Source organism: Haliotis cracherodii, unplaced genomic scaffold, assembly GCF_022045235.1.
Source record: "Haliotis cracherodii isolate W230 unplaced genomic scaffold, xgHalCrac1.p SCAF_32, whole genome shotgun sequence".
NCBI classification, from domain to species: domain Eukaryota; kingdom Metazoa; phylum Mollusca; class Gastropoda; order Lepetellida; family Haliotidae; genus Haliotis; species Haliotis cracherodii.
In genome coordinates this window covers 2708583-2720815 of record NW_027266289.1, presented here as the reverse complement: position 1 = coordinate 2720815, position 12233 = coordinate 2708583, and the positions used below count along the sequence as shown (strand labels likewise).

The window sequence follows — 12233 nt, the reverse complement described above, 5'->3', positions numbered from 1 at the left end:
ATTGTGTTCACGCATATTCTGTGTAAATACTTTTACATCCTTTTGATAAATATCCTTATTTTTTAACTTCGCCTTTCTTTTTTTGAAGAGTGCCCACCAAATCAATCCATGGTACTGTAGCTCCTGAACGATGGCCACATGACACAAGTTGCTGTCAGCTTTGATGCTCAAATATTTCCTTCATTAATACTGAGGACTTGAAACTAACACTCAATTCTACTGATTGTCGGAAAATATGATTTCATCAAAAACAAAAGAAAAAGATAGTTGAGCTTCAGACGTTTTCTGAATGAGGACATGCATTTCGAGAGAAAATAAGACCATGATCAAAATGCAAAATTAAGGTAAACAATTAGCATAAAACATAACTTGTAACACCACAAAGACTCGGAGATGCAGTTTGAGAAAATATAGGAGCAGAGTCCAAGTGCAAATTTCAAAGATATCATATCTTACTATCCTCCTCTCTTGCTGCTGTTTTCCCATGGTTGTCCTGTACAAAGTCAACTCGTTTCTTCACAGACAAAACGTACTCAGCCAGCTGGAGATTCCCTGTCTGAGCAGCAACAAGTACCACGTCATTCCCATCATAGTCCTGTCTGTGTACATCAGCTCCGGCAACAATCAGGTGCCGACAGATGTCTGTGTGTCCACTGTATGCTGCCACCAGCAGGGGTGTTCTCCTGCCACTGTTCACAGCATTTATGTCAAACGTCCCTGATGACAGAAGATGTTCAACTATAGCCTGGTTACCTCCCTTGGATGCCAGATGTAGCAGTGTATTCTTGTCAGTGTCTACAACTGACAGATCTCCTCCTGTGTTCAACAATGTGTCAAAAATGTGTTTATGTCCTCTCTCTACACAATACGACACAGGGGTTTTATTACATTTGTCTGTCTCGTTTACATCCTGATATCCCACACCCTGTACAATGCCGAAGTTTCCCCCTTGACTGGCGTAGTGAAGAACTCCACGTGACTCTGTATCCTTTAATGACAAGTCACACTGGTTTTTAGTTAGAAACTCAAACATGATTCTTTGTCCTGCAGCTGCTGCTAACATCACTAGAGTCCTCCCGCTGTCATCCCTTCTGTTGATGTCGACCTTGCCCTTTGACAGGAGGAACTCTGCCAGCTCCACGTTCCCTGTTTCTGCTGCTGTGTGAAGCAGACTCAGACCACTCACATCCACAAGTAACATGCTCGATCCTTTCTCCTCTAGGTGTGATTTCAGGTTGGAGATATAATGTTTCTTGTTTGTCAACATGAACCTCTTCAGGCCATGTTCTCTTGCTCGTAGAAACTGTGACATGTTCAGGCAGTCACCAACATATCCATAAGAGAGTGTCTCAGACATGCTGAAGTCCTCTGGAGAGATGTGACAGTTCTGTGAGAGAAGTAACTGAAACACATCTTTGTGGCCGCTGCATGCTGCAATCATCAGAGGTGTCTTTCCATACTGGCCTCTGTGGTTGATGTCAAACAGCTTACAGGACATCAGATGTTTGACAATCTGGACACTACCGCCCTGGCATGCCAGATGGAGGATAGTATCACCGTTATCATCAATACCAGTCAGGTCACACTTCCCTTTATCTGCCAGATACTCATACAGCTGACCATGACCTTTCAGTGCAGCCATCATGACTGGTGTTCTCAAGTCCTGTCCTGGCATATTCTTCCAGACCTCCATGTGGGGAAGCAGTAACTTGACAACATCTGTATATCCCCTCAATGAGGCCAGATGGAGGGCAGAATTTCCGACTTTGTTCTTGATCAGAGACTCTGCATCATCTTTCATTAACATGTTGACCATTTTGGCATTATTCCTGTCCACAGACATCATAAGAAGAGAGTTTCCATCAGCATCTATAAAGTCTGGTGTATATGTGATATCTCCCCTCTGTAGACCCAGCAGTTGCTGTCGTAGATACAGGAAGGACTTGGTGTCATGTAGTCTGATACAACAAGCGAGAGCTTCACTGACATGTACCTGTGACAGTTCCTGTTTCTGTAACACCTTCTGACACAGGTAATCATTGCCAGACTGTAGGACCCAGTACAAGAAGCACCTTAAACCAGTGGAAGAATCAGCTGTATCCTGTAAATGTAGAACATCCACAAAACTGTCCCCGAGCTGTGTCAGGAACCTGTCTATGTTGTCCTCCCTGCTGAGAACTGGGTGACGGAATCTGTGTCTGAACTTCCCTCTCCTTGTGTCTTTTACCAGCTGTGTCAGAAACATGTCTGTGTTGTGACTGGAGATGAAGATGGTTTTATCAGGTATGTCTGTGAGAGATTGTCTGTTGCCAGTTTCATGCATAACTTTGCAGTGTTTCCATAGAACTCCAGGAAACATGCTGTCAACAACAAACACACAGGCGTCATATATGACAGGGTCTGTGAAACTAATATTGTCGCCAGACTGACATAGATAGGTGGCACACAATGTGTGTAACACGTCAGGAATTTCATATGTTGATACTCCGGGAAAGAGAGACTCAAACTCATCATCACTGTCATCACCCTCATCACTGTCATCACTCTCATCACTCTCAAATATATATGGATAGTTGTCTTTCACTTTGTTCCCTGAAACCAAAATATATTTTATTGCTGCAGAATAATCATAATTTCTAAGTAATATTTCTATTTCTGTTCTGAAATGTGAGTGAGGGTATGCGAAATATGTTACAGGATCTGTGGTAGGTCTGTCTTGACAGAAGTGTTTCATGACCTTGGGGAAACCGACATATGAAGGAAGGTTAGCTATGATCTCCTCCCGTGTGTCTGATGGAATGTCTGTCTGCATCTGCAGCATCTGATAATATTCCTGCTTTGTTCTGTCCCAGTTCTGTCTTCCAATCCGAGTCATGTCCATCTTTGGACTGATGTCATCAAAGGCGTCTTGTTCAAAGTGCGCGTATATAATAAGAACACGAACAAGCTCGTTGGTATCAATTGTGTAGAGTATCTCATTGACCAAGTTTGAACATCCCCAGGGACATCCCATGTCATCAATCACCAGCAGTGTATGATTAGTTGCCTGTAATAAATCCATGTTGAAGTGCTCCCATCTGCTGCAGAAGACTGTGTTGTATCCTTGTTGCTGGTAGTCACAACACAGCATGTGTCCTATTGTGGTCTTACCTTCCCCAGGGCCACCAGTCAGCATCACCAGGTTGTGTTGTTGTAGCTGGTCTCGGACTTCCTGGTAGGCAGCTGTCTTCACAAATAATCTCTCCCAATCTGAAACAAATAGCTCATTTGACAAAGCTAAAGACAAAAATAACATACACACATAATCGTAGTGATACAACCACAGAATACATGAAGTAAAATAACATACATAAACTGTATCTTTTCATAACAGCAAAACTGCAGAACAACCACTTTTGAAATCCAAAGTGTAACAGTTACTTTATTGTCCTTGTGCTTATCTTGACTAATCGCTACATTCATTACTGTTGTGACGATTATTGATTAAACATTCCATATCTAACATGCAGCACCCATGCATGCTTCGAAACGTGAGGAAACCTGTTGGAAAATGGATCACATATCCAAAGTCTGAAGACAAAAATAACATATACTTTATAATATGCTTGCTATGATACAACCGCAGAATAACCCCTTTTGAAATCACCCCAAATGATTCTGTGACGAGACTAAACATTCCCGTTCTAACACGTATCATCAACTCTGGAAAATATGTGTTAAAACTAAACAATTGTCCTTTAAAAGAGAAAGTGTATTGTTGAGGTTGAAGACACTCATTAACGCTACTGTTTGTAAATCAGATATTGAGAGTCAAATTCTACCTGTGAGTTTTCTTGATTGCCTTTGATGCTGGATCATCGTCCTGAATATGTCAACCATCTTCCCATCTCTGGAAGTCAAAGACTGATGAACAGACACATGCTCTGCAGTTTTGTGAAGTTGCTGGATCCTGGTCAGGAAGTTCTGAGGACTGCTGTATATATCTGGTGATATGACGCCATGCACGGGGTGAAAGTTGGTGCAAGTTCTGCTCCTGACAGCGACAGTCAGAGCCCGGGCCTGTGTGGAGTTGTAAAGAACAGCGTCAGGCTCATCTTTGGAAACAAACGTCAGGACGAGAACCACTCCATCTTTTGTAAAGATGTAGGCGTCGCAGATGACGCTGTGTGGAGCTGGCACCTCCTCCTCTGGCTCCAGGAACGTCAGCGCAGGGGATTTGATGTAGACGAATTTTAAATCAGGTATGGATCTCACGGATGTTAAAATACCTGGCCTTACAAACAGCTTCACGTCTATTGGGTGAATGCAGTCTGCAACTGTAACACAGACAATGCAATGAAAACATGCTGACTTTTTCCCCCGAAGGTTTACTTCATTTACACCTGATTTTAGTTGTGTAATAATGCAGACAAGCTGTTGTTATACTAATGTAATAACCTTATTTATCATCTAAAGCTGGCAACTGCAGGATAATTACTTGCGTCTCCAAGGTAATATTGCAATCATGACATTGCATCACAATGCTTTGCAGACTATTGTGACGTCATTGGTTGCCATGATTTCACAACGAAATGACATCACCAATCGTTCTGCTACTAAACTGATTAGCTGTACTTTATACACTAGTTACTGCTGTCTACAAGCTGTAAGACATGGAAGCATGGTTTTGCTAGTTGAATAAAATATCACAATCGTGACTTTTATCTCCTCGGCAAGACATTGAGGTTTAGCTGTTATCAACTTGAGTTCATATATTTGATATAAAAAAGACACACGGTTGTTTTTTACTCTATTGATTTCGTATGCTATGGAATTAACAGCTAACGTCCAATACATAACTGAATATCGTTGTTACCAATTCGCAGTGTAAAAAATATATCAAATTTACTTACTAAAGCCAAATGTGTTAAATACTGCATAGGAAAAGTCCACATCTGGAAATCAAGCGAGGTCATTGATGTCAGAGTAAATTGTACATTACTGGTCACACAAGTAGGAATTGGCATGATCAATTGATAGCATATTATAAATTATCAATGCAAGAGAACAAACAGTCTATATTTTCCGCCAAAACATTTCATTTGGCATATAACTTATAAATCACTAATAGTGTTGAATTTGATTTAAGCCTAAGATATTGTGGCCACGTTGGGGACATGTTGAATATGGGTCTTCTGGCTTTAACACATTAACCCCTCCACTCTTACAGGAGAATAAACTTGTTGATACCTTAATGATAGTGATACCTGAATTACTGAAGTGAATTCAGTCTGAGATATACCCCTACCGTCAAAGTCCAGATACTTGAGCCCTGGTGTTCTCTGAGGTCTGGTGATGGAGTGTTGCACCTCCCCGTCAGAGCTGTAGGTGCTGGACAAATCCGAGTCTTCACTCTCGTAGGATGACATTGTGACTTCTGTAGGATAGCGCTCTTTAATGTAATCTTCTCCCAATGACACAAGACAAACAGTGAAATCTTTTTCCTATATTCTCTTAAAATAATTGAAATCAAAGTGTCAAGCCAATCACTATGTTTTTCAACTTAATTGCAAGTGCCACGCATAACTAAATATATTTGCAATAAAGGCTTGCATTAAATAAGAAAACAGTCACTGTATTCACTGCACGTCTTTTATGTACGGGAATAGATTATGTTCGCTCTCAGTCTCCACCTCTTTGTTTGTACCCCTTTCCATGAAGGGAGCTGCAGGATTCTTCGTAGCCACTCAGTCCTTTCCATTCTGCATATACCATGATTCCGTATTTCATAAATTCTTGGCCCCTGTTTGTCATAGAAAACAATCCCACCAAAGAACCGCACTGCTACTTCCAGTACGCACTTGCTCCCTCCGCCAGGTAGTCTATGGATTCCTATCTTGACCAGATCAGACGGTGGGTCACCAAATTCACCAGTGAAAGATAACACACAAAGTTCCTCCTCTACCTTCCTGGACAGAGCTTCCTTAAGTTCTTCTGGATTATTTACCTGAAAACCGACAAAATGGGGTACTTTAGTCTTGTAACCGTTCTCTGTGACCACTCTTTCCTCTACTCCCACATAATATGACCCTCCACCAGGAACTTTAGACATGGACGTTATATTGTCCTTGAGTTTAAGATCTTCCCAAATATACTGCACATGTGAGATGTCATTCTTTGGACAGAACAGTTTCAGTTCAACATTCTGAGATTCTTGGTACAGCTGCAGCTTGTCTCGATCAATTCCCTTTAAAGCAGGTGTACCATGTGATGCCTCGTATCGAGAATGTGCCAGCAAGTAAACTAAATTAAACGTTGTTGGATTTGTTTTTTCAAAGTCATTGCATATCTTGGTGTTTACATTTGCTGTCGAAATTCCACACGTGAGAGCTACATCTATCAATAAAACATCTTGATAGTTTTCAAAGCCTGGTGTCTCATACAACCATGTCGTGCGATAATTATCCGCATATGAAGATCCACACTCAATCAGGTCCTGTAGAGTTTTGTCCACAAACTCATGGAAGTACTCCAGATACCTGTCTCCCTCCTTCTGTCCGTGTAGGTGAACGAGCAGATGTCCCCCGGACGTGTTCCTTATAGCTGACACTTTCTTCTCTATGTCCTGAAGGATCTTCTTCTTACCCTTCTTGACCTCCTTATTCCTTCCTGGACCAGTGATGATGCTTCTGTCTGCGTGAACGATAAAGCTGTGTGGAGCAGAGCTGTACTGTCTATATTCACGTTTAAGAGATGAACAGGATTGACACATACCTGAAAAATAAAATAATAATCATAATAAAAGTAACAAAAATAATAAACAACAATACGAATAGTTATAATAATAAATATGCAATAAGTGACGCACGCACAAACGCACACACAAACACAGCTACGCACAAAGGCAATCTCTTTGGGCTCGACAAGTGCAACATTCTTCATTTGAAACGTGGCAAGGTAGAAGAGGGAGGATCTGCCAGTTTACACGGGGGAGGAGTTATTGCCCATCAAGAAGAAGGTCAGGCATATACGTACTTAAGGATGCAGAGTATGGTAAACACCAGAATGGCCATATCAAGATAAAACTTCAGGCAGAGTACAAATGAAGGCTTAAGTTCTGGAGTTCAGAGCTGAACGATCTCAATCAAGTTAAAGCCACAAATACTTATGCTGAAACCCGTCCTTTTGTATTCTTTTGGTGTTGTTGATTGGACGAAACAAGGAATTCAGGGTATTGACACCCTCATTACAAAGAATCATGTCAGACAATAGATCCCACTAACCTCACTCTTCCCTCAATCACTTATATTTACCAATCATTATGGGAGGGCGTGATTTGATTAACGTGGCTGCTCTTCAGGATAGAATTGTTTTGTGCACTTTTGTACACGTGCACAGGTATGATGATCCTCTGCCGAAGCATGTCAAGACTCGTAATGAAAACAAGGCATTCCACAGTTTCCTTAAACGAGCCAAGGATGTGGGACATAATCGTAATGTCAGTGTTGATTTTGTTGATGGTTCTGCACTGCTGGACGTTACAGAAATGAGTGTCATATCAAATTGGCCCAAACTCAGTTTCTTCAAGGCGAGGCTATCTGAACGACAACTGCATCGAGTTTATGTGCAGTGTGTTAAGAAGAGCTGCAGCCCTGCAGAGGTTTTCGTTTGGATGAAGTCGGCTTGCTTAAAAAGTGAAACAGAAGTCTTTCTGTTTGCTGCTCAGGACCAGTCACTTACAACTTGAAACCGCCACTGTGTGATTTTACATCCAAATGTAAATATGAAACGTAGATTATGTAATAAATTTAATGAGACTGTCCAACACATTGTCATTTGAAGCCAAGGGCCTAGATGTTTTAAACGATCTTAGCTAAGAAAAACCTTAACAACTTACGTTCAAAGATAAGATAGATTTTCGAAACTATAGTAAACCTGTCGCAGATCGAATAGAGCTACGATATCTATCGTAACTCTGACAGAGAACTCATTTGTGTTAGAGATTGAAAAAACGGGGTGTTTCCCAGTAACGTCACATGGATTTCTCAGCCGCTAGCAATAACAACATGGAGAAGTGATACTGAATTCATGTCAGGTCACACTGTTTAACACGCACCTATCTAAGAGGCATTCCGTACAATCCTATGTATGTCCTACAAGTAGTCATTTGTTCTTATAAGAGATGACTACCCGAAAACAAATAGCGTTCGTGTGCAATGCAAAGGCATTTTTCAAACCCAATAAATATTATAATCAATAAGTGTAGAGTTAGCACACTGTAGCTATTAGAATTGAAATAATGTGCAAAAAGATACTTCATTACTTTCCCTTCAAATGGTCCTCTCGAGAGCGCGCAGAACTTTATGTGGACGAAAGTAAGGGACATTTAAGATGCGTGTTCAAGTCTTATGTTACGTGATGTATACTCGGTCAATCTAGATCCATCATTCTTTTCAAAATGTAAAAGTGACACTAATTTTCGTTCGCAAAGAGAGATAATTTAGGAATTGCCAAGTCACATGGAACACACCTCAAGTTAACGTGAACACACATATAATGTAGTCCTTTTCTATCCTTTTAAATTAAGTAGAGCTTATAAAATGATTTGTCTGATTTCATTTAAATCTGGCTGAGGAGCGAAATACATTGAAAATGTGTAAAATCTATTCCAGAACGTAGTTCGATGATGTTTGGCTTGTCTGACAGCATTGCTGAGGGTCATTTACTAATATTTTTCCGTTGAACCTATACTTCACAACGCTTTTATTGTCTGAATGGTCTCAAGTATCAACACAATTTTTTAACATAAAACGGGTAGATGTACACTTAAATATAAAAAGTCCAAAAAAGACAGATTATTTTAAAATCGGTGTACTGAATGCAAAATGCACATGTTATTGTGTTGAAACAGTCTGTTATATATTGATCAGTAAACTTCATTCAAAAGATGTTTTCTGTGAACAGATATTGGAAAGTGAATTTTGGATGATGTTCAAACTATTCTACTTTTTGAAAACACTTTAAACCCGAACGAGCATGGGAACACCAATTCTTTATTTGATTTGCTGTTAATCTGTGCTAAACTTTTGCTGTCAAAATTTCAATAAATTGTCATATTTAATGGAAAACATCTATGTGCCGTTAATCACCTGTTTTTAAAGAATGCAATTGATCAACAGACAATTTTTAATCACTTGTTATCAAATATTTGTCTTTCAATAGTATAGATAACCTAGATATTGTATTTATAACGAAACAAAATACAAGTACTTTTGCGAGAAAAATATAAAAAAAACCATACAAATATTTGATCACACCTATGGTATATTTGGTATGGTATATTTTACATGTCAATAAATACTAAACTCTATAGTTAAAATTCAATTGTTAAAACCACTCGTCCCTGGAGATTTTAGATGTAAAAACTGATGTGAAACCTTTATGTTTTTTTTTGTACATATGTAGATTGATATAATTTTATAAATTGCGAAAATAAATACTAAAGCATTGACACAAATGCGATCCAGCAGAACTCTGCGCTTTATGAGAACTGTAACATTGAAGAAAGTCTTGCCGAGCGAATACAAAGGGAGACCACTCTCAACTGGAGTATGAACTAAGATTAGCTGCCTTTGAGTTATCAATGAGGTCACGGTCATCACTGTAGCCTGCCGACACCTTCCATTTTTATCCTTCACAAATTATCGAAAAGGTATGTTGTTTCACACTTCTTCAGCATGGACTTGGATAGAAATATATTTTAAGCTATCGACTCCATAGTTGTGTGGATCGCTGTCGCGATTCAGAACATTTTTTTACGTGAAATCATGGATGTGTTTTTTCGAAGTGTCAATTTGAATCACACAGTATAACAGAATGAAATGTCAATGTTTGAACGTAAAACAGACTTATTGTTTGGCAAAATATATATGGCAAAGTATACCGCCATCTTGGATGAAGACAAAAATTAACTTACGACAGGTATGGGGCTATCTTAGATTTACGACAAACGTACGATGTCTCAGGGCTACGATAGTTTCGAAAATAGGCTACGATAGCCAACGATTTCCTTATGATAACTTTATGATAATTTTAGGGCTACGATCGTTTCGAAAATCTAGGTCCAGCTTTTTACACAAACACAGTATCTTACGCGACATGGTGGTGTCACTCCCAAAACAGTGGGAATCATATGTAAAAAGTATGTTTAAATATGAGGGGTATAATTTAGGATTTAGTTGAATACTGTGTAACCTCATCCTGAATTATTCAGCCAAATACATGTTAAACCAGTTGCATCTGAAAACTTGATCACAATAAAATACTGATTTCATTCTACTGAAATACTTCCTCATTTGAAATTAAAACGAAATTTCGTCAGTTTGTTTCCATTTGTTACATAGTCATATAATTCATCCCGTATTCCTCTCCAGTATTCTAAAATCTCTTCTATATTATTTGTAATGAAAGCTTGAAATTTGAAAGTTGCTATGTACACATAATAAACATAATCACTTTTAAAATATCCAACAAACCAAACCAGCTTAGGGACCGACCATTTGAGGGGGATCGAAAATAATAAATTCTCTCCGAAAATTCTTGAAAAATATTTATGCTTTACACTGTTGAAAAAGAGGAATTACCTGCAGCAAACTTGAAATTGTTTCAAGGTGTTATACTTTTAAAACAATCATGCTCAAAGTTTTAAATATATAAAAATAGATGTCTCGAAACTAAATCACGGCTCACTGCCGGTCGTTCCTATAGTGCTATACCCTCTTCCTTATTTATTAATATTTTTACTCCTGCACATTTCCTGTTGGATCAAATAAGTTTTTAAATATCATTCTATTCTATTCACACGTTCCAATGAAGGTCCTTCAATTGATGTTGCATTTAAAATGTAAATTATTCTTGACACACTTCACCCCACAGTGACAGTGGTTAGCACATTTAACGCCCCTTGCCTATGACATAGGTCCCATGTCAACAGCAAGATAACCGAGCCCCCAAATAATGCATGCATATGATTTATGTTCTACTTTATCAACGTTGTTTCACTTTGTAATCAACACAGAGTAAAGAAGAGAATGTATAATAAAGAAGGTGACATCCGTATATTTTCTCCCTCATGTGTATCACTTCTAAATGCCTTTCAAATACCCAACATGGAGTAGATTTCCTTACTTAATCATTTGGTATAGATTAGCAGGTGATTTAAATGTCTGCTTCACTATAAACCTGTGTTTACTATTACCATGCATACCCACGAACAGGAAATTTCTGAGCGGGTTTTGACTGTTACTGGCTTACCTTGCAGAGATAAGAACAAGGAAACATCAAACTCCACAGCTAAACGTGAAGAGATTCTGTCATCACATGGTATAGGCCTGTAAGCTCAACATTTCTCCCGCAGACAATAAATATGGCCGTGTCTCGTGACATCCCACTTGTCACGTGGGCTGGTAGGTTGGTTTGATTAGATATGGGACAGAGATAATTTCTTCTCACTATACTCAATCAAGGTTAGTTAGTGTTAGTTAGTTGGGTTTTACATCGCTTTTAGCAATATTCGACGAGCGAACGCTTTGACCACTATGCTACCCCACTGCCCAGAACACCACAGTGATAAAAACCAGAAATAGTTTATTAGGAACCGTGTTACACTGTAAACATTTGTTACATTTAAATCGGACGTGTTGTGGTGCTGTATATTGTTCATCTGTTGAAAATCTAAACTGTACAAAATGATGTCTTTATTTACGAGGGAAGGTCAAAAGGTCTAAGCCTGACTAACTTTCAACTATGGGCCATAACAAAGTGAAGTAGTCAATGTAGTACATTGTTTGTCTGTTGAGTCCGTTTGTATATACGTGACACATATTTTAACGTGATGGGGGTCCAAAGGGACACAGAAATGGAAAAGAACGGGTGCCGAGAAGTTATCAATTTTTTTACTTTAGAGAAAAGTACTCCCCAAGAAATTCATGACCGCATGTCACAAGTGTATTGGGGATATGGGGATAAGTGCCCCAGCTATTCCATTGTTAAACGTCGGAAAGATATGTTTAAGGCTGGGAGAACAAGCCTTGATGATGACCCTAGGTCTGGACGTCCCTCAACTTTCAATGAAGATTCAATTAAGGAGAAAAACGTATACTGTCAGATTATCATTGCTAAACTTGAGGAAGACAAAGGTCTAGGTCATGGATCCATTGAAACATTATTCATGAACATTTACAGATGAATAAGAT

The 12233-nt window shown here is 39.1% G+C and overlaps 1 protein-coding gene and 1 pseudogene across 1 annotated transcript; both read right to left on the bottom strand.

The window, feature by feature from the left end:
- Positions 1-445: 445 nt before the first annotated feature.
- Positions 446-5469, bottom strand: LOC139477183 (uncharacterized). The gene is made up of 4 exons (XM_071259740.1): positions 5288-5469; positions 4893-4934; positions 3822-4316; positions 446-3249 (listed from the first exon to the last, which is right to left on the bottom strand). Exons 1-4 carry the CDS (start codon positions 5406-5408, stop codon positions 446-448), a joined length of 3462 nt encoding a protein of 1153 aa, XP_071115841.1. The 5' UTR covers positions 5409-5469.
- LOC139477201 (uncharacterized) lies at positions 5470-11318 on the bottom strand (annotated as a pseudogene).
- Positions 11319-12233: the final 915 nt, after the last annotated feature.